Here is a 26,521-nt window from a genome sequence, read left to right on the forward strand (position 1 = left end):
CGACGAAGCACACCTATCCTGATTGAACCGTGATCTATTTTCCAAGAATATTCTTAAGACTTTATTTTATTTACTAGCGATTCATCAAGAACATTAACACATTTAATCACACTATGGAAGCATGGAAGTAGTTGCCAGGGAGTAACCGATGAAATTATAAGCAAATTCCTTTTAACAAATGGGAATTTCATTCACTTTAATAGTGCCTAAAAGCTTTTTTTAAAAGAAACAGATTTCAAATCATAATTAGAAAGCACCCTCCAAATATGAAGTTACAATTTATTCAGAGGAAGAAAGAAACAAGTTTTAACTGTATGAGCTTTCGGGTAGAGAACCTTGCCGCCGGCCGCGGTGGTCTCGCGGTTCTAGGCGCTCAGTCCGGAACCGGGCGACTGCTATGGTCGCAGGTTCGAATCCTGCCTCGGGCATGGATGTGTGTGATGTCCTTAGGTTAGTTAGGTTTAAGTAGTTCTAAGTTCTAGGGGACTGATGACCATAGATGTTAAGTCCCATAGTGCTCAGAGCCATTTTTTAGAGAACCTTGCCGCTCCCTTTTGACACGGCCGTAGTTACGACCGCTCACAACAGCCTCTGAAAGACTACACTGGTGCAAATCTGCAACACACCAGATTACTTTAAACTAAAGGTTTAAACAATTTACACAAGCACACAAACTATGCACCCCCGTGGGAGGGATGAAAATGGTACAAAACACTAAAAATTAAAATATTAGCTTTGCCACCGAAGGTGCAACTTGATTTTAACTTCTAAGAAAAGTCTTACGGTGAAAGGGTGGCAACTTTATATACTAAAATGATCATTTAAATAAAAGCCCATAAAATGCAATCTTATATAAAATTCTACATGGTTGGTCAAACAAGTTAACGTGCTCTACAGTACACAAATACCGCCTCTCAAGATGATAGGCAAGATCAAAACACATTTCAGGAATTAGGCCGTTACACTCCCAGCAATAAATTCGTTAACACACCAAATCTGACAAACATGACAGAGCCGGCCGGAGTGGCCGAGCGGTTCTAGGCGCTGCAGTCTGGAACCGCGCGACCGCTACGGTCGCAGGTTCGAATCCTGCCTCGAGCATGGATGTGTGTGATGTCCTTTGGTTAGTTAGGTTTAAATAGTTCTAAGTTCTAGGGGACTGATGACCTCAGATGTTAAGTCCCATAGTGATCAGAGTCATTTGAACCATTTTGCACATGACAGAGACAGCTCCGAACGACAGACTGCGGACGAGAGACAGACGAGCAAGCTGGGGACGAGAGACTGACCAAGAAAACTAGTAGAATTTAACAAGAGTAAATCTCACAACATATCACCAATCACTTACTTAACTTCTAATAAACTGTGATTTTTCGAGACGACCGGCGCAGCACCCCCAAATCGCTCTCCCTAACCGTCCGCTGCCAGCCGCTTCAACGGACACAGGAAGGCGCGCCGATTTCCCGTCTCACGGCGTCGCAGCTCGCACCTGCCAGACCTATGTCGTGGGTTGACTCCGATTGCTCTCGTGTCGTCCGCGAAGTCACTACCCCACGCTATACGGCGAAGCCCACTGGACTCACGTGGCGGCCTCACATGTGCCGACGCTCAAGACGGACAAGTCATCTTGTGTCTCATTGCGCGACCGACCAACCGATCGATCCAACCACCAGTGACCATTGCCGGAGCAAACTCGAGCAGACTGGCGGCCTAACGCGCAGATTCAGATGCGGGAACTGAGCCCCGACCGGGCCCCCACTCGCTGAGTTCTCTTACTGGCGGAGTGGAAAGACTCTCATTTTGCCGGCTTTAAAGGTAGATCCGAACGAAAGAGATACTAGCACTCCGGACGACAGAGAGACGCTAACTGCTTCACAAATGCGGACCAGAGACAGACTAGCAAGCTGGGGACGAGAGACTGACCCAGACTGACCCACTGGCGAACTCATAGCGCCCCTTAAATGCACGTGAGCCGGCCGAAGTGGCCGAGCGGTTAAAGGCGCTACAGTCTGGAACCGCACGACCGCTACGGTCGCAGGTTCGAATCCTGCCTCGGGCATGGATGTGTGTGATGTCCTTAGGTTAGTTAGGTTTAAATAGTTCTAAGTTCTAGGGGACTTATGACCACAGCAGTTGAGTCCCATAGTGCTCAGAGCCATTTGAACCATTTTAAATGCACGTGAACAAGCAGCCTTTACCCTTTCCCACCAGAGGGAGACACCAAAGCTGCGATTGCCACAGCGGCGCCACCGCCAAAAACGGAGGGCGACTGCTTCACACTAGGCGCTGCGGCGTGCTCTTCAAAACAGTAATTTTTACCACGGCTCGCTGATCTTCAGATGAAAATCTTTTCTTTTCCGTTTTTTGGTCAATGGGTTTATAGCTATTCAGTGACGACTCTTAATCCTGTTTCTGATTTTATCTATTTTTTATGTTCAGACATTCGATAAGTATTGTTCCACTGATAACGACATCTGTGGGCAAAGGACCAAAGTAGAATTTTGTTTTTGCTGCAACAAGTGGCACAACCGTTATGGTAGGTGTATCGGGGGCCATCGGCTGAGGGCGGCTGTGGCGAGCAGAGCGCGTCTGAAAAGCGAGCCGTGCGTGCGCCGAGACGCCGGGGCAAGCGGCACTTGGACACGCGCTGCCGCTGCTGCGAAGGCACGCAGCCAGGGCTACGCGCCAGCTCCTCGCTTCTAGAGGCGGCTTTATAACTTGCCGTTCTCACGCTCAGAGCTTAATACAAGTTTGACATCACGAGAACACCGCCTAACTCTGCTTCTAGGATTGTTACAGCCAACCTGTCACGGGGTGTGAAAACGCACGTGGGTAACGTTACAGCGTTGAATTCCACATCTACATCTACGTGATTACTCTGCTATTCACAATAAAGTGCCTGGCAGAGGGTTCAATGAACCACCTTCAAACTGTCTTTCTACCGTTCCTCTCTCGAACTGCACGCGGGTAAAACGAAGAACTTAAATTTTTCAGTGCGCGGCCTGGTTTATCTTATTTTATCGCGATGATCATTTCTCCCTATGTAGGTGGGTGCCAACAGAATGTTTTCGCAATCGGAGGAGAAAACTGGTGATTGAAATTTCATGAGAAGATCGCGTCGCCTTTGTTTTAATGATTGGCACTCCAATTTACGTATCATGTCTGTGACACTAACTCCCCTATTTCCCGATAATACAAAACGAGCTGTCCTTCTTTGTACTTTTTCGATGTCATCCGTCAGACCCACCTGGTGCGGATGTCACACCGCACAACAATACTCCAGAATAGGGTGGGCAAGCGTGGTGTAAGCAGTCGCTTTAGTAGACCTATTGCAACTTCTAAGTGTTCTGCCAATGAATAGCAGTCTTTGGTTTGCTCTACCCACAACATTACCTATGTGATCGTTCCAATTTAGGTTATTTGTAATTGTAATCCCTAAGTATTTAGTTGAATTTACAACCTTCAGATTTGTGTGACTTATCGCGTAATCGAAATTTAGCTTATTTCTTTTAGTACTCATGTGAATAACTTCGCACTTTTCCTTATTCAGGGTCAACTGCCACTTTTCGCACCATACAGATATCTTATCTAAATCATTTTGCAAGTCGTTTTGATCATCTGACGACTTTACAAGACAGTAAATGACAGCATCACCTGCAAACAATCTAAAACGGCTACTCAGATTGTCTTCTATGTCGTTAATATAGATTAGGAATAATAGAGGGCCTATAACACTTCCTTGGGGAACGCCGGATATTACTTCTGTTTTACTCGATGACTTTCCGTCTATTAGTACGAACTGTGACCTTTATGACAGGAAATCACGAATCCAGTCGCACAACTGAGTCGATACTCCGTAGGCACGCAGTTTGGTTAGAAGACGCTTGTCAGGAACGGTGTCGAAAACCTGAGGAAAATCTAAAAATATGGAATCAATTCGACATCCCCTGTCGATGGCACTTATTCCTTTATGAGCATAAAGAGCTAGTTGTGTTTCACAAGAACGATATTTTCTGAATCCGTGCTGACTATTTGTCAATAAATTGTTTTCTTCGAGGTACTTCATAATGTTCGAATACAGTTTATGTTCCAAAATCCTACCACTAGATTCACCTGCCTCGAGATGACTGGGTGTTTGTGTTGTCCTCATCATTTCATCATCATCCAGGAAAGTGGCGAAATTGGACTGAGCAAAGGTTGGGAAATTGTACGGGCGCTGATAACCACGCAGTTGAGCGCCCCACAAACCAAACATCATCATCATCATCACCTACCACTAGACTGTGGAGCGTGAAATAAGGGATCTGGTATGTCAGATTTATGTCTCGTGGAGAGGAACTTGGTCAATGAGATGCGACTTCGTTTTACGTCACAAGCGGACATAATAGGCGCCATATTGCATGGCGTTAAACAACGCATTTGGTGGGTTTTCTTTCTCATAGAGTACGTGTACGAATATAAGCTGTTTCAAACCAAAGTGATGATCTCTCGAAAACGTGTCGTTTAAGCCACAGTGTGTATATATCGGTAGGGTACACATGAAGGGCTTATTTCAATAGTGGTACAAGTCCATTTTTGTTCATTCTAAGATACAGAGTTCTGAAGTTAAATGAGCGCTGAAAAATGTGCAGTTGAGATACCAGAAATATTCAAGATATATACCTGAATATATACGCGAATATTTCTGGTATCTCAACTGCACATTTTTCAGCGCTCATTTAACTTTAGGACCTCAGAATGAACAAAAATGGACTTGTACCACTATTGAAATAAGCCCTTCATATGTAGCTGACGTTTTTAGCTTTGCAACTTGTGTGCTACGAAAGTGTACCTTTTCAGTGGTAGGCACTATGATGATCTATCAGAAGCGCGACTTTGTGGTACATTTTACATATTATTTATCAAATAATGACTTTTATAGATACCATCTTTAGACAGTGTATGTAATCTTAGGAGGCTCGGCACTTCAAAGTGTAACGCAGTTGACAGAGAAGTGGCAGGTTCGCGTCCACCGCCGCCCAGGGACTGATGACCTTAGCAGTTAAGTCCCGTAAGATTAAAAAGAAAAAAAAAAGTCACCGCCGCCCAATTTTTTTTTCATCTTTTGTTTTCTAAAAGATTCTGGGTCTTTCATATTCACTTAATAGAAATATTATTTCAAAAGCCGATGTTATTTATTACAAATAATGTATTTGCTGCAGTTCTTGTTGCATATGTTTTCCCAGTGGCCAGAAATCTTAATGTGACTGCCAGTTTATGTCAGAACGTAAACACAAGTTACACACTTTTAAGTTTTTGCCATTATGAAATTTTCTGTAAGATATGGAGTTGCTCATGTTTAGCTCCTGCTGATAAATATCTTTTGCAGTGATGGTGAGCAGCTTGAAAAAAATCTTCTCTTCCATTCAAATGAAACTACGAAAATTAGGGACAACACGGCGTCTAGTATAAATTCCTGATGAAAGCTAGTCCACGTGTGCTAGTAACAAGGATCCCACAGTAAATGCGCCAAGGAAATCGAATAATCTTTTAGCAGCGGTGGGACCAGAGGGCGGCGGTAATGCCACGCCGAAACTATTCGTGTCATAGAATAAAGACATTCTCAAGAAACTCGATATTAGGAGGTATCCTATGACTTCCCTCACCTCAGTGTATAAAAATGATCCAGGGATAGCAAGGAAGCTCTGTTTGACTGTTCGCAATCAATTCTTTCGTTTATAGCAAGATTGCAACGTCAGAAGACTGTAGCGAAATGGCAGGAAAATCTGAAAAGGATTGACCATTGATGCAGGAATAAATAAGTTTAATGTACAGCGCATAGATAGGCGATTACGCTGTTAGCGAAAAATCACTGGAAACGGTAATAACCGTAAGATACTTGGAGTAACTATCTGAAGACACTTACAGCGGAATGACCAGATAAACTAACTGTAGGAAAAACAGACGCCAGGGTTCATCCACGAATTAGGAGGCTTGTAAGACCGATTTCTAATAGGAGGAATGAAGAATGTCTGATGAAGAACAGCGCGTTTCGTCTTAGTAAACTGCGTGCCCACGGAGTATCGCCTCAGTTGTGCGACTGGATTCGGGATTTCCTGTCAGAAAAGTCACAGCTCGTAGTAATAGACGGAAAGTCATCCAGTAAAACAGAAGTAATATCCGGCGCATCCCCAGGAAGTGTTATAGGCCCACTATTGTTGTTGATCTATATTAACGACATAGGAGACAATCTGAGTAGCCGTCGTAGATTGTTTGCAAATGATGCTGTCATTTACAGTCCTGTAGAGTCATCAGGTGATCAAAACGACTTGCAAAGTGATTTAGATAAGATATCTATAGGGTGCGAAAAGTGGCAGTTGACCCTGAATAAAGAAAAGTGTGAAGTTATTCACATGAGTACTAAAAGAAATAAGTTAAATTTCGATTACGTGATAAGTCACACAAATCTGAGGGCTGTAAATTCAACTAAATACTTAGGGATTACAATTACAAATAACCTGAATTGGAACGATCACATAAATATTATTGTGGGTAGAGCAAACCAAAGACTGCGATTCATTGGCAGAACACATAGATGGTGCAACAGGTCTACCAAAGAGACTGCTTACACTACGCTTGTCCGCCCTATTCTGGAGTATTGCTGTGCGGTTTGGTATCCGCATCAGGTGGGACTCACGGATGACATCGAAAAAGTACAAAGAAGGACAGCTCGTTTTGACTTGTCGCGAAATAGGGGAGATAGTGTCACAGACATGATACGTGAACTGGAGTGGCAATCATTAAAACAAAGGCGTTTTTCGTTGCGACGGGATCTTCTCATGAAATTTCAAAGATGACTCTGAGCACTATGGGACTTAACATCTGAGGTCATCAGTCCCCTAGAACTTAGAACTACTTAAACCTAACTAACCTAAGGACATCACGCACATCCATGCCCAAGGCGGGATTCGAACCTGCTACCGTAGCGGTCGCGCGGTTCCAGACTGAAGCGCCTAGAACCGCTCGGCCAGATCGGCCGGGCCATGATATTTCAATCGCCAGTTTTCGCCTCCGATTGCGAAAACATTCTGTTGGCACCCATCTACATAGGGAGAAAAGATCATCACGATAAAATAAGAGAAATCAGGGTTCGCACAGAAAAATTTAAGTGCTCGTTTTTCCCGCGTGCCGTTCGAGAGTGGAACTGTAAGAGAGACAAGATGAAGGTGGTTCATTGAACCCTCTGCCTGGCACTTTATTTTGAGTAGCAGAGTAATCACATAGATGTAGAAGGGGCGATCAAAAATTTTCTGTTTGAGGGCCTTGCTGCAGTTTATATGCAACGTAGCGTGACTTCGATACGACTAAATAAGCACCGACGGGTATCTTCAACCTGGTTCATCGACTGGATGGTTGCCTCAATGCTCACGATGATTTTGCTTGATTGGCTTGCCAATTCTCGAGTGAACGACCCGTTACAGTATTCACGACAGTGTTATGGATATGCGGAACCAACTCCTGTGGTATACGTACGTAACGCATCCTTCACCAGTAGAAAAGGAAAATGATAACGGTACCCGAAGTGCCTTCCACCGCCGTCAGGTGGCTTGCGGAGCGCAAATATAGAAAGAGATTAACGTACCCGGATGCTGTGGTGAGTGCAAAGCGAAGTAAACTGGCGATTGTCTTGTGGAGAGGCCGGTGTTTACGGGGCCTGTGAAGCGCGTGGCACGTGTTGCGGCGCCGGGCGTGCAGACGTGCTTTCCCACGGCGAGGCAGCGGCCGGCGCCCGCGGCGGCTCCGTATTGACAAAGGCGGCCGCCACAGCTGGAGAGCCGCTCGCGGGAACACACAGGTGCGCGGGGGCTCCGGCGCTGTCTTCACGACACGCCACGAGCCGCAGCCAGCCCGCAGCCTGATGGCGGCCTCGAAAATATAAGTTAACCTGCAGTTCACAACATTTCTTGCAACGTGACGTCACACGCTGTATCGAAGACGAAAACAGCTATCGACTTTTGTGATTGTTCGGTCGACAACACACGAGGCATATATGATGTTCAGAACTAACATTTCACATTAAACAGAGAGAACAGGAGGTTACAGCTTTTCTTTATTGCACGGCACGTTAACTTCGAAGTTACGTCGTTTACGCCCTAATGAACCAAAACGTTAGGACCACCTGTCTAATACCTTGTTTGTCCTTCTTTGCAACGAAATACATCACTTATTCGGACAGTTTGGATTCGTCAGTTTGTTGGTAGGTTTGTGGAGGTATGTGGCAAAGATCCGCGTAAATAATCGACCGCTGATTTTAGAACGTGGCAATGGCGACCGCTAGCAACCCATGTGGGTTCCATAGGATTTACATCAGGCGAACCTGATCGCTGAGACGCTGAGCACTGTAAATGCTCCTTAAACTACTGTAGCGCGGCTTCGGTTCTGAAACATGGATGCTCAAGATGACATCGCCGTCGGGGAAGACGTCAAGCATGAACGGATGCAGATGGTTCGCAGCTATCAGCTTGTCTTCGATTACTGCCGCAGGTCCCATGCAAGCGCCGGAGAACATCTCCCACAGCATACTACTGCTACCTCCAGCGTGCTGCCTTGGCGTGCTGCACATTTCAAACCGCCTTCACCTCGTTGGCGGCGTTTGTGCAGACGACCATCGTCCTAGTGTGGCTGTCGATAGCTGCCCTCAGCCGAGGGTTTCAATTAATTATCATTTATTCTAGAGAAGCTGCACGGTCATCAATGGTATCTGTTATTTCGAGAACAGTTCAAAATGGTTCAAATGGCTCTGAGAAATATGGGACTTAACTTCTGAGGTCATCAGTCCCCTAGATGGCTCAGATGGATAGAGCGTCTGCCATGTAAGCGGGAGATCCCGGGTTCGAGTCCCGATCGGGGCACACATTTTCAGCTTACCCCATCGAGGTATATTAACAACACTTGTCGGCAGCTGAGGGTTTCAGTTAATTATCATTTGTTCCTGATTGCTTGTGTATAGCCTTAGATAACTTCAAGGCTATTTCGTCATTCTTTAGTACTTTTGTATCCCGCTTCTTCGCGTATTGGTTATTCTGACTAATCTCTTAAACTTCAACCTATTCTTCACCGCAACTACGTAGTGAGTCTGTATCTGCTCCTGTGTACGCCTTACAACCCAGTATATGATTTCGGTTTCTCTGCCTGACCATGATGTAATCTAACTGAAATATTCCTGTATCACACGGCCTTTTCCAAGTATACCTCCTCCTTTTTGAAGAGAGTATTCACAATTACTAACTGAAATTTATCACAGAAAATTAGTCTTTCTCCACTCTCATTTCTTGTTCCAAGCCCATGTTGTCCTGTAACCTTCTCTTCTACTCCTTTTCCGTACAATTGCATTCCAGTTCTCCATCACTATTAGATTTTCATCACCCTTTACGTACTGTATTGTCCTTTCAATATCCTCACATGTATTTTCTCTGTCTCTTCATCGTCAGCTTGCGACGTCGGCACGTATACCTGAACTATCGTTGTCAGCGTTGGTTTAGCTGTCGTTTCTGATAATAACAACCCTATCACTGAACTGTTCACAGTGACACACTAAGTGCTATACCTTCCTATTCCTAATCCTACTCCCGTTATACCATTTTCTTCTGCTGTCAATATTACTCCATACTCATGCGATCAGAAATCATTGTCTTTTTTCCATTTCACTTCACTGGCCCTGTCTTCTTTCCATTTCACTTCACGACCCCTACTATACCTAGATTTAGCCTTTGCGTTTCCCGTTTCAAATTTTCTAGCTTCCCTACCACGTTCAAGCTTCTGACATTGCACGCCCCGACTCGTAGAACGTTATCCTTTGATTGGTTATTTAATCTTTTTCTCATATTTAATCTGTTTCTCATGGTCGCCTCCCCTTTGGCAGTCCCCTCCCGGAGATCCGAGTTGGGGACTGTTCCGGAATTTTTTGCCAATGGAGAGATCATCATGACACTTTTTCAATTAAAGGCCAAATGTCGTGTGGATACACGTTATGTGTCTTTACTGCAGTGGTTTCCATTGCCATATGCGCTCTCCTGCCGTTGATCATTGCTGATTCTCCTGCCTTTACGGGCAGTTTCCCACCCCTAGGACAAGAGAGTGCCCTGAACCTCTATCCGCTCCTCCGCCCTCTTTGACAATTCCGTTGGCAGAATGAGGGTGACTTCTGATGCCGGAAATCTTCGGCTGTAAATGCTGATTATTAATCAAATTTTAAGAGGACATTTTGATTAATAATCAAAGACGCTACCCCTAGACGACAGGCGAGAATAAATTACTGGACCCTACTACACTGTACTTGGCTTGTGCAATTTTGTTTTTACTTCTTTTGCGGCGTGCTGCGGCGTTATAACACCCAGATTTCCGATTTCAGCGTGTACTGCGACAGCAGATCTGTACGTGCATTCAAAGAAAAAAATAATTTTTCGTGCTTAAAACTCGGTAATTAAAATTTTGATTGTCCTTCGTAAATATTTGTAGTGTACATGGTCGTGCCGCATGATGCTGTAGTCTACTCCGGATGGCGATGATGATGATCGTATGGCAGTGATGACCCACCTGGGGAAGCTTGGCCGCCACGTTACTAGTCTCTTTACTTGACGCCTCATCGGGCCATCTGCGTGATGATGATGATGATGATGATGACAACGCAATACCCAGTCTCCGAGAATCGAATCCGGTTCCACTGAATGGCAGTCAGACACGCTGACCACACAGCTAAGGAGGAGGGCAGTCTACGCCGGAAGGAAGAAGATTGAGATTTAATGTCACGTAGTTGACATCGAGATTAGGAACGGAGGACAAGCTCGGGTTGTGGAAGGATGGGGGAGCAAAATCAGCAGTGCCCTTTCAACGGAACCATCCCGGCTTTCGATTCAAGTGATTTCCTTAAATCACGGAAAACCAGAATAATTTTGACCCTCCGTCCTCTCGAATTCAAATAAAGACGAGACTCAAATTTCTTTAGGAAAATTTAATTATATCGGATCTACAGATCTACGAGTATACTTCACATTGTATATTCCATACGCTCCTCCCATCGGTTCTGTTCTGCCTCTGTAGGTTAATATTTCGTGATGCAAGTCTGGTAACGAACAACCGCCAGTCTCGCTTTCCACCAGCCCTGTATATTGTACGTCAGGCAACATTTGGTATCGACGAGGAACGTAGAATTACAATTGTAGTTCTTCCGGTTCATTCCTTCTAGGTATTCAGTATTTACACAGACGAAGAAAGAGAGAGCTGCTCCGACTCCCTGAGTGTCCTAAGAACTGTGATGCTGATTTACACAGAAGATGGCGCAGTGTGCTGTATCTACAACGCGTTTTTATTTTTACCGTGACAACGGAAAAAAGTACACATCTCATGTCAGAATACAAGACGAGATATCAAGTAGAAGAAGGAATTAAACACACACCTTTGTTCAGAGTGGGACCCGAATCGCGAAAGTTTGATTACCAGCAACTCGTTTTAGCGAGAGACAGGTTGAATATTTAGCGACGAAAATCGAAATCGGCTTCTCGAATTCTTCACGTTTCTGAAACTAGGAGAGAAAGCTAGCTAGGAAAACGTAAAGAGTTGACTTTTCCGCGGACTGGATAGATTTAAAACCAGCTCGTCGATGTGCTACTGAAACGGATTTGGGGCAAGGATCAGATCAAAAAATGGTTCAAATGGCTCTGAGCACTATGGACTTAACATCTGAGGTCATCAGTCCCCTAGAACTTAGAACTACTTAAACCTAACTAACCTAAGGACATCACACACATCCATGCCCGAGGCAGGATTCGAACCTGCGACCGTAGCGATCTGTACTTTGGTCTGTTGAAACTTAAAATATAATGCAAAAGGTCGTAATAAGTTTAGTGCCCACATACTCCAAATTCACACATTCCGTAAGTAAGGGAAATGATGGTATAGTACGAATTATATTGATATTGAATTTATCAATTTGGTAATGGAAGGATGTGTGTTGAAGTAAAAATGGTAGAGGGCTGTCATGGTAGGCTCTCGCGTATACAAATGGATGTCAGTTTCAGTAGTAACTGACTCTTGAAGCCGAGATGAAGAGCCTCGCAGAAGGTACAGTCAAACCAGTCGTCGGATTAGAAACCGCAGCTACACAGTTAAATGCACAACAATAATGGCATAGACACATCGTTCTTGATTTCGGCAGGAGGTATTAGGAAGTAAAACTGTGGTAACGTCATAGTTATCTTATGCATTTGTTTTGTTCGAGAGCAGTGTACTTCATAAAATCAAAGAAACAGCTGTAGTAAAACAAACTGAACACCATTTCACAAACATTAAGTAGCTTTTAGCAGTGGCTGAATTTTTTACCATAGTATTCTGTCTGTGTGTTTGCGTTGATCGTGGCTAGCAGTTGTCCCTTTACGTGACGCTGCACTGTATTTTGGCGGCAGGTTAACTTTGCTTGAATTTTTCCGCATTCACACAGATTTCCTACAATTGCATAAGGCGTATGCCAGGATGGTTCATTCAGTAAGGAAGGTAGGAAGGAAGATCATTGCTTAGAACGCCTCTTCGGGAATGAGGTCATTAAGTGTGGAGTGCACAATCTCGAATTAGAGGGAGGGTAGGAGAGGAAATCTCGCCACGTCCATTTTGAAGGAACTGTCCCAGCTTTTGCCTGAGCGATTTAACCGTACTCCGTTCCTTAAAAAGCCGTACACACGTGTTCTTTCCGGTCATAATGACGCGATTGGTGTTTATCGACACTATACTAACAAGTTTTTTAAAAGGTATTATAATTTTAAATACAGTTTCTATTTGCACATTACGGTTACGTTTGTACCAAAATTACATAGTTTCAAAAGTATTTCCATCCACTTTTGATTTCAAAAGAATTGATTCGGTTGCTTTATGGTAGGAACGATGGTTCTACTTGCTTCCATAGTCTTTTTGTTGAGTCATCTTATGAGTTACACACAGCAATGAGTAATAAAAGCCAGCGTAGGATTAAAGTGTAATTCCATCTGATTCTTCCCTGTTGTCACCATAAATTGTTTGACCCTTGCAATACTCTGAACAGAAAGAGGATTTTACGTCTGGACATGGCATATCTTGTTGGAGGGGGAGTCAGTTTTATAACATTTGCACTGGATGGTATTCCAGTGTGTGGAAAAGGATCTAAGTTCCACATAATATTTTTGTCTTGTAACTGAACCACCTGCACCACTTGCACATTGCCATGTGAGTATCAGAATCCGAAGCATCTTCTGATTCAGATGTCCGATGAATGCTATCGTCACTGGTGTGATTTTCTTCTTCAGAGATATTGTCCACACTGTCGGATGCGGTTACTAGAGCTTTCAACTGCTCATCAGAAAGAAATCGTTTCGTCATGTTGGTTGCGCAGAAATTACTATATTAGATATATGGAAAGTTAGATAGTGTGCCCGTATCAAACACTTGATGAAACAGTACTGGTAGCAATAATGCCGTTAAAGTTAGAACCTACTGTATTGCTGAGTAACTTCGTACCTTTCAACAATAAACAAGCAAAACCTGATTTGTTATTTATTTTAAAAAAGAACATTATGCATGTATCTCAGACAGATCCGAATAACTACCGTTATATGTACACATTGTGAATTTTAAACACACAGATCATATAGACCCAAGGGACACAAGTGTAGCCGAGCGGTTCTGGGCGCTTCAGTCCGGAACCGCGCTGCTGCTACGATCGCAGGTTCGAATCCTGCCTCGGGCATGCATATGTGTGATGTCCCTAAGTCTAGGGGACTGATGACCTCAGATGTTAAGTCCCACAGTGCTCAGAGCCATTTGAACCACTGACACAAGTGTAACAAGTTATGTTATAAGAAGCGGAAGTTTCTTTCTCAGTCTTTATATCTCTAAGAAAAATACACTCCTGGAAATGGAAAAAAGAACACATTGACACCGGTGCGTCAGACCCACCATATTTGCTCCGGACACTGCGAGAGGGCTGTACAAGCAATGATCACACGCACGGCACAGCGGACACACCAGGAACCGCGGTGTTGGCCGTCGAATGGCGCTAGCTGCGCAGCATTTGTGCACCGCCGCCGTCAGTGTCAGCCAGTTTGCCGTGGCATACGGAGCTCCATCGCAGTCTTTAACACTGATAGCATGCCGCGACAGCGTGGACGTGAACCGTAGGTGCAGTTGACGGACTTTGAGCGAGGGCGTATAGTGGGCATGCGGGAGGCCGGGTGGACGTACCGCCGAATTGCTCAACACGTGGGGCGTGAGGTCTCCACAGTACATCGATGTTGTCGCCAGTGGTCGGCGGAAGGTGCACGTGCCCGTCGACCTGGGACCGGACCGCAGCGACGCACGGATGCACGCCAAGACCGTAGGATCCTACGCAGTGCCGTAGGGGACCGCACCGCCACTTCCCACCAAATTAGGGACACTGTTGCTCCTGGGGTATCGGCGAGGACCATTCGCAACCGTCTCCATGAAGCTGGGCTACGGTCCCGCACACCGTTAGGCCGTCTTCCGCTCACGCCCCAACATCGTGCAGCCCGCCTCCAGTGGTGTCGCGACAGGCGTGAATGGAGGGACGAATGGAGACGTGTCGTCTTCAGCGATGAGAGTCGCTTCTGCCTTGGTGCCAATGATGGTCGTATGCGTGTTTGGCGCCGTGCACGTGAGCGCCACAATCAGGACTGCATACGACCGAGGCACACAGGGCCAACACCCGGCATCATGGTGTGGGGAGCGATCTCCTACACTGGCCGTACACCACTGGTGATCGTCGAGGGGACACTGAATAGTGCACGGTACATCCAAACCGTCATCGAACCCATCGTTCTACCATTCCTAGACCGGCAAGGGAACTTGCTGTTCCAACAGGACAATGCACGTCCGCATGTATCCCGTGCCACCCAACGTGCTCTAGAAGGTGTAACTCAACTACCCTGGCCAGCAAGATCTCCGGATCTGTCCCCCATTGAGCATGTTTGGGACTGGATGAAGCGTCGTCTCACGCGGTCTGCACGTCCGGCACGAACGCTGGTCCAACTGAGGCGCCAGATGGAAATGGCATGGCAAGCCGTTCCACAGGACTACATCCAGCATCTCTACGATCGTCTCCATGGGAGAATAGCAGCCTGCATTGCTGCAAAAGGTGGATATACACTGTACTAGTGCCGACATTGTGCATGCTCTGTTGCCTGTGTCTATGTGCCTGTGGTTCTGTCAGTGTGATCATGTGATGTATCTGACCCCAGGAATGTGTCAATAAAGTTTCTCCTTCCTGGGACAATGAATTCACGGTGTTCTTATTTCAATTTCCAGGAGTGTAGTATCTTTTACCTATGTGGGCTTTATAGAAAAACTTAAGTCATTAAATATAAAAACGTTATGGAATAACAAACTCCTGTTCATGTCATATTGGCCCAAAGATGAAAGCAGTGCTGAAGAGACCACGGAAAATCTCCACCAGCATGGCCGGTCGGGGATTTGAACCACTGTTCTTTTAATTGCGAGTTCACTGTGATAACACTGCACTACCTCACTCGGTTTCTTAGCGGAAGATAGAACTGATTTCCTGCACCGATTCTTCTTCTGTCCGATCGTGTCCTCCGTACCTCGTTGTCGACTGTACGAAAAACTCTAAAATTTCTCCCTTCCATTTCAGTGCGGAGAACAAGTCTGTCACATTTCTCAAGAGAAAAATGTTGCATTGCGGCACTGGCGCATGCCATCAGCGGAGCATAGCGAACCTCGACGAGAGAATCGACGCTCGTCAGCCCGTGAACCTAGGTTCGAGACGTGCCCGAGCCATCAGAGGCGCGTCCTTCCGGCGCGGCCAGCTAAGGCGCCGCCGAGGAAACGGCGACCTAGAACCCGGTCGACGCCTGCGAGGCCCCGGTCTCGACTCTGGGCTTATCTGCTCGCCGGCCGCCGGAAATCACGGCCAGTGCGCTGCACGGTTGCCCATCTGCCGATAGCCAAAGCGCGCCGGCTTCCTGGCCTTAACGCGACGGCGCCTGGGGCGATCATCCGCTACTAGTCCCGTCGCACTGGGGGCTAGCCCGCTTTAAAACCTGGACAGAATAGAAGTAGAAAAAAGTGCTCATTCCGACATTAGTCCCACGAAATCTTGTGTAGATTGGACTGGCGCATACTAGTCCACTGCTACGGAGGCATTCTAGTCACAAGTCGATATAAGACGTACCGTGACAGTAGTCGGTAAACAGTGAGTGGGATAACGACACTTTTTGGGATATTGTTTGTTTGACCTACTCAATAAACACTGAAGCGCCAAAGACACTGGTATATGCATGTCTATTCAAATACAATGTTGTTGTTGTTGTTGTTGTGGTCTTCAGTCCTGAGACTGGTTTGATGCAGCTCTCCATGCTACTCCACCCTGTGCAAGCTTCTTCATCTCCCAGTACCTACTGCAACCTACATCTTTCTGAATCTGTTTAGTGTATTCATCTCTTGGTCTCCCTCTACGATTTTTACCCACCGCGCTGCCCTCCAATACTAAATTGGTGATCTCTTGATGCCTCAGAATATGTCCTACCAATCGATCCCTTCTTCTAGTCAAGTTGTGCCACAAATTTCTCTTCTCTCCAATTCTATTCAGTACCTCCTCATTAGTTATGTGATCTACCCATCTAATCTTCAGCATCCTTCTGTAGCACCACATTTCGAAAGCTTCTATTCTCTTTTTGTCTAAATTATTTATCGTCCACGTTTCACTTCCATGCATGGCTACACTCCGTACAAATACTTTCAGAAAAGACTTCCTGACCTTTAAGTCTATACTCGATGTTAACAAATTTCTCTTCTTCAGAAACGCTTTTCTTGCCATTGCCAGTCTACATTTTATATCCTCTCTACTTCGACCGCCATTAGTTATTTTGCTCCCCACATAGCAAAACTCATTTACTACTTTAAGCGTCTCATTTCCTAAGCTAATACCCTCAGCATTCGACTACATTCCAGTATTCTCGTTTTGCTTTTGTTGATGTTCATCGTGTACCCTCCTTTAAAGACACTGTCCATTCCGTTCACGTGCTCTTCCAGGTCCTTTGCTGTCTCTGACAGAATTACAATGTCATCGGCGAACCTCAAAGTTTTAATTTCTTCTCCATGGATTTTAATTCCTACTCCGAATTTTTCTTTTGTTTCCTTTACTGCTTGCTCAATATACAGATAGAATAACATCGGGGAGAGGCCACAACCCTGTCTCACTCCCTCCCCAACCACTGCTTCCCTTTCATGCCCCTCGACTCTTATAACCACCATCTGGTTTCTGTACAAATACAATGTAAACCAACAGAATACGGCTTTGCTGTCGGCAACTCCTATATAAGACAACAAGTGTCTGGCGCAATTGTTAGATCGGTTACTGCTGCTACAATGACAGGTTAGGAACACAGCATATCCGAGGTATCGATGCAATATGGATTCTTCCGTACCACCATTTCACAAGTGTACCGTAAATATCAGGAATCCGGTAAAACATCAAATCTCCGACGTCACTGCTGCCGGAAAAAGGTAATGCTAGAACTGGACCAACGACGCCCGAAGCCCGAAGTTCAACGTGACAGAACAGCAATCCTACCACAAATTGCTGTAGATTTCACTACTGGGCCATCAACAAGTGTCAGCGTGCAAACCATTCAACGAAACATCATCGATATGGGTTTTCGGAGCCGAAGGCCCACTCGTGTATCCTTGATGACTGCATGACATAAAGCTTGACGCCTCGGCTTGGCCCGTCAACGCCGACATTGGACTGTTGATGACTGGAAACATTTTGCCTGATGGGACAAGTGTCGTTTCAAATAGTATCGAACAGATGGACGTGTACGGGTATGGAGACAAACCTCATGAATCCATTGACCCTGCATGTCAGCTGGTGGAGGCTCTGCAACTGTGTGTGGGTCGTGTGCAATTGGAATGATTTGGGACCCCTGATACGTCTAGATACGACTCTGACAGGTGACACGTACGTAAGTATCCTGTGTGTGATCACTTGCATCCACTCATGTGCATTATGCATTCCGACGGACTTTGGCAATTCCAGCAGGACAATGCTACACCCCACAGGACCAGAATTGCTACAGAGTAGCTCCAGGAATAGTCTTATGAGTTTAAACACTTCCGCTGGCCACCAAACCCCCGAGACATGAACATTATTGAGCATATATACTCTTACGGATTTATTGACAGCCCTGCAGGATTCATGGTGTCATTTCCCACCACCGCTACTTCAGACGTTAGTCGAGTCCATGACGCATCCTGTTGCGGCTTTTCTGTGTGCTCGCGGGGGCTCTTCACGATATTAAGCAGGTGTACCAGTTTCTTTGGCTCTTCACTGTATAAAAGCGCTCTCGCACAGTTGTCAGGATAAAACAAGATGGCTGTCATTCCAGAAGGTGTGTTTATGAGGTTTTTAGCCGGTGTTATGGCGTGTATCGACTTAACACTTAACTATCACCCTTATTATCCAAAGTCGTTGGCTACAAAACTTCCTATGCCTGGCTCTACTTGTGTAAATGGCTCTGCTTCTACCTTAATGGTGTGGTTAACTAGTTCAAATGTATTTGCCTGCGCATATTTGTGTGTTCTACCGTGCGGTAGTGCCCCACGGCAGACAATATTATTCTACAGCAATGGACAATATTCTGCAATAATGCCCGATGCCGACATCAGACCACATAGTTTTAATGCACGAATATGCCCATTATCGAAGCTGCTCCGTCGGGTTATGACACTCCTGTCTGCTACTGCTGTACCATAACCTTAAAGTTGTAGGCAGGTCGTGAAGTAAAACTATCCTGTTAAAGCCAATTGTGGTATAAAGCAACAGAGCAGTGTTACCCTCTGAGAGGAATTTTGTTATGTTGACCGTGTTGTACCTAACGGAGGTGGCTTATCGGAAATGAAAGTCAGAATTACGTAAATATTTGAACAGTAACAAACAAAATTTTGCCTATCTGCACTGTTTAACTGATAAAGGCAAGAGAATGATTACATTCTCGTTCAAGAAAATAGTTATTAGTAACTGTAATGGATAAACACAACCTATACTTTGTCACACGCGAGTGCAGTGAACTCTGACACATACATATGTTTCCGGTAAGATTGAAACTAACAGTTAGAGCAGCAAAAACTATTTACAAAATTATAACAGATACCGAAACACACTATTACTTTCAGGGCTTATACAAACTGAATGGTCTTTATAACGTTATTATTACTATTCACTTCAGAATCATTAACTGGATATAGGTTAAGTCTCTCTCAGTTAAATAATTTACTATTTAAAATGAAAGTTAATTGGAATTCACTAACAGGTTACTTCTCACTGTCTTTTGATAAAGAGATTATTGTTTTAATAAATAGTGGTCTTCCCATTACTTGTTACCTAGCATTAACACAATAGACAAACTGTGGATCCTGTTATATTATTAATATGCACTTCCAATACACAAGAGAGACAAACACGTAGCAAACATGAGTATATAACGTTTCACAACTGCAGTTTTCCACTTTTACTACATTGAGAGACAAAATTAACATATATGTAAGATACTGACTCACCTTCTGCGATTTACAACAGGCAGTAATGTGATCATTTACTAAGCAAAACTTTATAAGCCTCAGTCTTAAGAACTTTTAATTTGAAGTTGGCAACAACACATTAATAAGCAGTTTTACTAGGAAAATTATTTTCAGCAAGCATCATTAACTTTAACTCACTCTCTTGCCACATTAACTTTAACTTTCTTTTTGCTATGTTCAAGAGGCATTAATTAGCAAAAACACTGGTCTTTAATGTTCTTTCAGTAGGGACACTCGGTAATCACTTTAGTTCAAACGGAGAGGAACCTGAGAGGTGTTATGATAAGGAAAAAATTAAGGTAGGTACATAATTTCAGTTATAAGTTACCTTATATTTGAGCACACTAACACATCCAATAAGCTGATCCTTCGCTGTACATCATTATAGTATTCCGTTACAGTGATTGCGCAATGTGGTGGCAACTGCATGTTGGTAGATGGATTCGCAGGCGGAATTGCTGGACTCTGGCCCTTCTTGGTGGCGATGATGAATACCAATTTCAGAATCGTTCCATCTATTTATCCATCCATCCGAGGCATTGAAAAGTAGCAGAAAAAGCCTCTCTCGGAACCAGCACAATATGCAACATTTACATGGCGGTGCACAGTTTGGTAGCTCGTCCCCGACTCGTAGCTCGTCCCCGACTGACTCTTGTTCCACCTTTTCTGCCCAGGCCAACCACAATTTGCGCGCGCTACACAGTTCCGTTCCCGAGGGGAATCACAACAACTTTTACATACAGAATAACTAAGAACCCTAAGTGAGGATCAGCAGTTTACATAACAGTAACCAAATACATTAAATAAAACAGAACATTTGCACATATTGACATTTCTACAAAAAATTATTCATTCAGAAATTACAATTATATACAGTGGGATTTGTTCCCTCCAATTGAGACAAAGAATTTAAATGAAAGATACACTACACAGCATAGAATCAAATCATGACATCAAAGTTTGTACAAAGAAAGCAGTATACAATTTTGTGTTATCTATTCAATCAAACACATTTACAGAAGCTCAACGATGTAACATTAAATGAAACAAAAGCAAAATAAATCAGTAGAGTATTAGAACTATGGTGTTACAGGGTGTCTGAAGGTGTGCAGGAAGCTCGGAATAAAGGATATCCGGCATAGGAACATGGTTTATTATTTCCCGTTGGACAATGGAAATTGCAACTAATTCTTCAAACTTGTGCCAGCCAGGATGCTGACTCCGATTGCGTTTGAAAACAGTTGGTAATTTTTCAGTTTTTCCTTCTCTTTGTAGAGAGAATTATTTGGTATAATTTCTTTTACAAAAATACTCGTGCATATAAGAATATACAGCCTACAGTTGCAGGTTAACTTTATCGTTTACTTAGGTTACAACGTTAGTAATAACGTCTTCTTCAGAACATAAAATATTATTTAAATGTTTGCCTAAAACAAGCCATGTCCTAAGTCAACTTTATAAACTTGATGCATGACCATAAGGTTTTGTCACTTCTATTAAACAAGCTGTAGGAAATTCACTTTAAGCCCGTTGTATGCGCCTCGTCGTGTCACATTACATGTAATCAGTTCCAAGATGTGTGTGGACTTAACTTATCGTTATGTGTTTTCGCTGCTACTTTGATGGTTGAAGTAATTTCAGTTTTGAAACTATTTTGCAGACACTACATAAATGACTGTCAGGTACGAGACTAGTTTTGATCCAATTGAAAATTTAAACTTTCATTGCAAATGGTAAACGAAGCTACCGCGGGAAAATCAGATTACGGAATAATGCAATTATCTGGAATTTCGTGTATGACACTTGCTTATCTCTGTGAGAAATGACAAGTAGTTCTCATCGGATTGTCTTATTTCTTTGCAGACCCGACACAAGCTCCCCGTTTCGTCACACAGCCGTCGTCAACGAACAGCATCATCGGCGAAGGACGCACCAAGATACTGCAGTGCCAAGCCATCGGTGAGTAACTTAGGTATCATCTCTACTTCGTGAATTGTAACATGTTTTGTTTCTGTTGCACCATTATTTCTTCTCGTTTCCTTCGCGGACGAAACGTGTAGATAATAAATTGGTTTATGATCAACCCGATTCGTATCGAAATGGTATTTACAGAATTGTAGAAGATCCTAATTATTTTCATTGAAAGATGATAAGCGTCACTTCTTTCTTCAGTTTGAATCATTCTAAAGATGAAAAACTGATTCACCGTATATCCTCGATACAAGACAGATGCACTTGGGTGATAGAAATTAGATGACGGTAACGTGTGATAAAAAGCGGTAAATATATTTGTGATACAAATATATGTTGATGGACCTACCTGAAATGTGCACAAATTCAGACAGGATTTGAGGTAGACTTTGTGTCGCTTTATTTGTGACATCTATACAGGATGCTACAAAACGATACCGACAAACATCGAGGGGTTTAAAGAGTGCCTTGAGGAACAAATTGAGGACAGGAACCCGTGTCCGGAAACGTCATCCAACGTCGCTACAGAGCGTCGAAGTGATAGGCGCCGTCGCATGGCGCTAGGCCACTTCCTCGGCAGTGAACGTGACTTTGGACGCTGACGGACCGCAAGCGGAACGTCTCCCAGTGCTGTTTTTTATTCAGGATCGCGACTGACTGCCACGATCGCCAGTGGAGAAGTTGGAGCTAGTTGCTCCGTAGACAAGTCTTTTCTTCTTTGAATGTGCAATACTTGGTTAGCTTGGTGAACGACTTGTTACTAATAAACTGCGGTTGGAAACCTGTGTCCGAACAGTCTACGCAGCAGCTAGTGGACGTGGAGAAACTGTAATCGTCGTGTATAGGAAACCTACATATCTTGTCGAGGCATGATACTACCCAAACCGCATATTTCAGTACAATGGACAACAGTTTGCTAAATATATAACCTTTACTTAGTCTGCGATTATTATTCTACTATTGTCCGACCCGTTAGCTGAATGGTCAGTGTGACGGGTTACCGTCCTACGGGCCCGGGTTAGATTCCCGGCTGGGTCGGGGATTTTCTCCGCTCAGGGACTGGGTGTTGTCTTCCATCATCATTTCATCCCTATCCGGCGCGGAGGTCGCCCAATGTGGCGCCGAATGTAATAAGACCTTCACCAAGGCGGCCGGACCTGCCTCGCAAGGGCCTCCCGGCCAATGAAGCCAAACGCTCATTTCCATTCTGCTATTAAATTTGGCAGTTGTGTTCAGTCGGTATGTATTTCTCAAAATAATTTAAAATATGTCTTAGTGGTTGCATGGGTAATTCTCATAAACCAGAAACGAAGATCTAGGTTTCCAACCCTCTGCTGTCACCCCCCCCCCCTCTCTCTCTCTCTCTCTCTCACACACACACACACACACACACACACACACACACGCAGCGTTGCAGTTCGTAAGTCAACTGCGGAACTACGATTACGAGGCACCACTGGCCTCAGTATGAAATTTTGCCCTAGTCAGTACTAATATATTGTTGTTGTTGTGGTCTTCAGTCCTGAGCAGTCCTGAGACTGATTTGATGCAGCTCTCCATGCTACTCTATCCTGTGCAAGCTTCTTCATCTCCAAGTACCTACTGCAACCTACATCCTTCTGAATCTGTTTAGTGTATCCATCTCTTGGTCTCCCTCTACGATTTTAACCCTCCACGCTCCCTCCAATACTAAATTGGTGATCCCTTGATGCCTCAGAACATGTCCTACCAACCGATCCCTTCTTCTAGTCAAGTTGTGCCACAAACTTCTCTTCTCCCCAATCCTATTCAATACTTCCTCATTAGTTATGTGATCTACCCATCTAATCTTCAGCATTCTTCTGTAGCGCCACATTTTGAAAGCTTCTATTCTCTTTTTGTCCAAACTATTTATCGTCCATGTTTCACTTCCATACATGGCTACACTCCATACAAATACTTTCAGAAAAGACTTCCTGACACTTAAATCTATACTCGATGTTAACAAATTTCTCTTCTTCAGAAACGCTTTCCTTGCCATTGCCAGTATACATTTTATATCCTCTCTACTTCGACCATCATCGGTTATTTTGCTCCCCAAATAGGAAAACTCCTTTACTACTTTAAGTGACTGATTTCCTAATCTAATGCCCTCAGCATCACACGACTTAATTCGACTACATTCCATTATCTTCGTTTTGCCTTTGTTGATGTTCATCTTACATCCTCCTTTCAAGACGCTATCCATTCTGTTCAACTGCTCTTCCAAGCCCTTTGCTGTCTCTGACAGAATTACAATGTCATCGGCGAACCTCAAAGTTTTTATTTCTTCTCCATGGATTTTAATACCTACTCCAAATTTTTCTTTTGTTTCCTTCACTGCTTGCTCAATATATAGATTGAATAACATCGGGGAGAGGCTACAACCCTGTCTCACTCCCTTCCCAACCACTGCTTCCCTCCCTTCCTAACCACTGCTTCCCTTTCATGTCCCTCGACTCTTATAACTGCCATCTGGTTTCTGTACAAATTGTAAATAGCCTTTCGCTTCCTGTATTTTACCCCTGCCACCTTCAGAATTTGAAAGAGAGTATTCCAGTCAACATTGTAAAAAGCTTTCTCTAAGTCTACAAATGCTAGAAATGTAGGTTTGCCTTTCGTTAATCTAGCTTCTAAGATAAGTCTTAGGGTCAGTATTGCCTCACGTGTCCCACTATTTCTACGGAATCCAAACTGATCTTCCCCGAGGTCGGCTTCAACCAGTTTTTCCATTCGTCTGTAAAGAATTCGCGTTAGTATTTTGCATCCGTGACTTATTAAACTGATAGTTCGGTAATTTTCACATCTGTCAGCACCTGCTTTCTTTGGGATTGGAATTATTATATTCTTCTTGAAGTCTGAGGGTATTTCGCCTGTCTCATACATCTTGCTCACCAGATGGTAGAGTTTTGTCAGGACTGGCTCTCCCAAGGCCGTCAGTGGTTCTAATGGAATGTTGTCTACTCCCGGGGCCTTGTTTCGACTCAGGTCTTTCAGTGCTCTGTCAAACTCCTCACGCAATATCGTATTTCCCATTTCATCTTCATCTACATCCTCTTCCACTTCCATAATATTGTCCTCAAGTACGTCGCCCTTGTATAGACCCTCTATACTGGGTTTCCATCTGAGCTCTTGATATTCATACAAGTGGTGGCAGTATCTATCTTACACCTAGTGAGATAAGCCTCTACGTCTTTGCATTTGTCCTCTCGCCATCCCTGCTTAGCCATTTTGCACTTCCTGTCGATCTCATTTTTCATTTTTGAGACGTTTGTACTTGTTTTTGCTTGCTTCATTTACTGCATTTTTATATTTTCTCCTTTCATCAATTAAATTCAATATTTCTTCTGTTACCCAAGGATTTCTATTAGCCGTCGTCTTTTTACCTACTTTATCCTCTGCTGCATTCCCTACTTCATCTCTCAAAGCTACCCATTCTTCTTCTATTGTATTTCTTTCCCCCATTCTTGTCACTTGTTCCCTTATGCTCTCTCTGAAACTCTGTACAACCTCTGGTTTAGTCAGTTTATCCAGGTCCCATCTCCTTAAATTCCCACCTTTTTGCAGTTTCTTCAGTTTTAATCTGCAGTTCATAACCAATAGATTGTGGTCAGAGTCCACATGTGCCCCTGGAAATGTCTTACAATTTAAAACCTGGTTCCTAAATCTCTGTCTTACCATTATATAATCTATCTGAAACCTGTCAGTATCTCCAGGCTTCTTTCATGTTTACAACCTTCTTTTATGATTCTTGAACCAAGTGTTAGCTATACTAATATATTATAAATGTAAAAATTCTCGATTAAGTCCCCATCTAACTGCGCACAAATTTCGCCTTGGCCCATGGTTGGGGAATGTGGTAATACCATGATACGGCACAGGCACGATGTAAGACAACTTGTAACGCACCAGTATGGTTCAAGAGTGGTACGTCGAGCAGTATTTGACCTCAATCCAGAATTTTTCGGCTTGGGCTCATCTCAGAAGTGAACTGTACAGCATTCTCATTCATACGGCTGAAGAACAGTTGCAGCGACTTGCAGTATTGTCAACATGTAACATGCTGAAGCTGTAGTGTTAAGGTAGACCATTGGTGAAATTTGAGTCCAGTTAGGTGGGGACAAAGAAATTTGCAAAAATCAAATGGCTCTAAGCACTACGGGACTTAGATCTGAGGTCATCAGTGCCCTAGACTTAGAACTACTAGACATCACACACATCCATGCCCGAGGCCAGGATTCGAACATGCGACCGTAGCAGCAGCGCGGTTCCGGACTGATGCGCCTAGAACCGCTCGCCCACAGCGGCCAGCCAAAAATTTGCATTTCAGATCCATTTGTGCTGAGGAGGGCAATATTACATACTGAAGTCAAGAGGCGGCTCGTAACCACAGCTATTCGTTTGCCGACCGATGTTTAGTATAAAGGTTTTGATTCTGTTATCGTACACTTACAAATGGTTCAAATGGCTCTGAGCACTATGGCACTTAACTTCTAAGGTCATCAGTCCCCTAGAACTTAGAACTACTTAAACTTAACTAACCTATCGACAGCACACACATCCACGCCCGAGGCAGGATTCGAACCTGCGACCTTATCGGTCGCGCGGTTCCAGTACACTAACTCTCGTGACAGTTTTCGCCATTAACTATGATAGCCTACAGGCAGTGTTTCGAAGCACCGCCTCTCCATAATTGGTTGAGAGAGGCGATTCGCAGGTCGAAGTAAGGTAAGGACGTAATAATTTGTCCGTCACTGTTGATTGTTCTCGACTGATCGCTAAAATCGTTATTTTCATCTTCCGCTACTACCGAGGCACTGCTGTGTTGAGGCCAATCTTCTGTTTGGTAGAGACTACTTTGTTTGCGTAAGTAGTTCCGAAACATTTACGAGGCGAAGAATCGTGTTGTACTGTAGAA

The 26,521-nt window shown here is 44.1% G+C and overlaps 1 protein-coding gene across 1 annotated transcript in view; it reads left to right on the top strand.

Annotated features, from left to right (window-relative positions):
• The first annotated feature begins 12,080 nt into the window (after positions 1-12,080).
• Positions 12,081-26,521, top strand: part of LOC126112881 (protein sidekick) — a 161,733-nt gene continuing 147,292 nt past the window's right edge. The window contains exons 1-2 of the mRNA XM_049915014.1: positions 12,081-12,099; positions 21,478-21,573. Coding sequence (XP_049770971.1) covers positions 12,081-12,099; positions 21,478-21,573 — 115 coding nt within the window. The remainder of the gene's footprint in view (positions 12,100-21,477; positions 21,574-26,521) is intronic.

This window comes from Schistocerca cancellata, chromosome 1, assembly GCF_023864275.1.
Source record: "Schistocerca cancellata isolate TAMUIC-IGC-003103 chromosome 1, iqSchCanc2.1, whole genome shotgun sequence".
Lineage (NCBI taxonomy): Eukaryota > Metazoa > Arthropoda > Insecta > Orthoptera > Acrididae > Schistocerca > Schistocerca cancellata.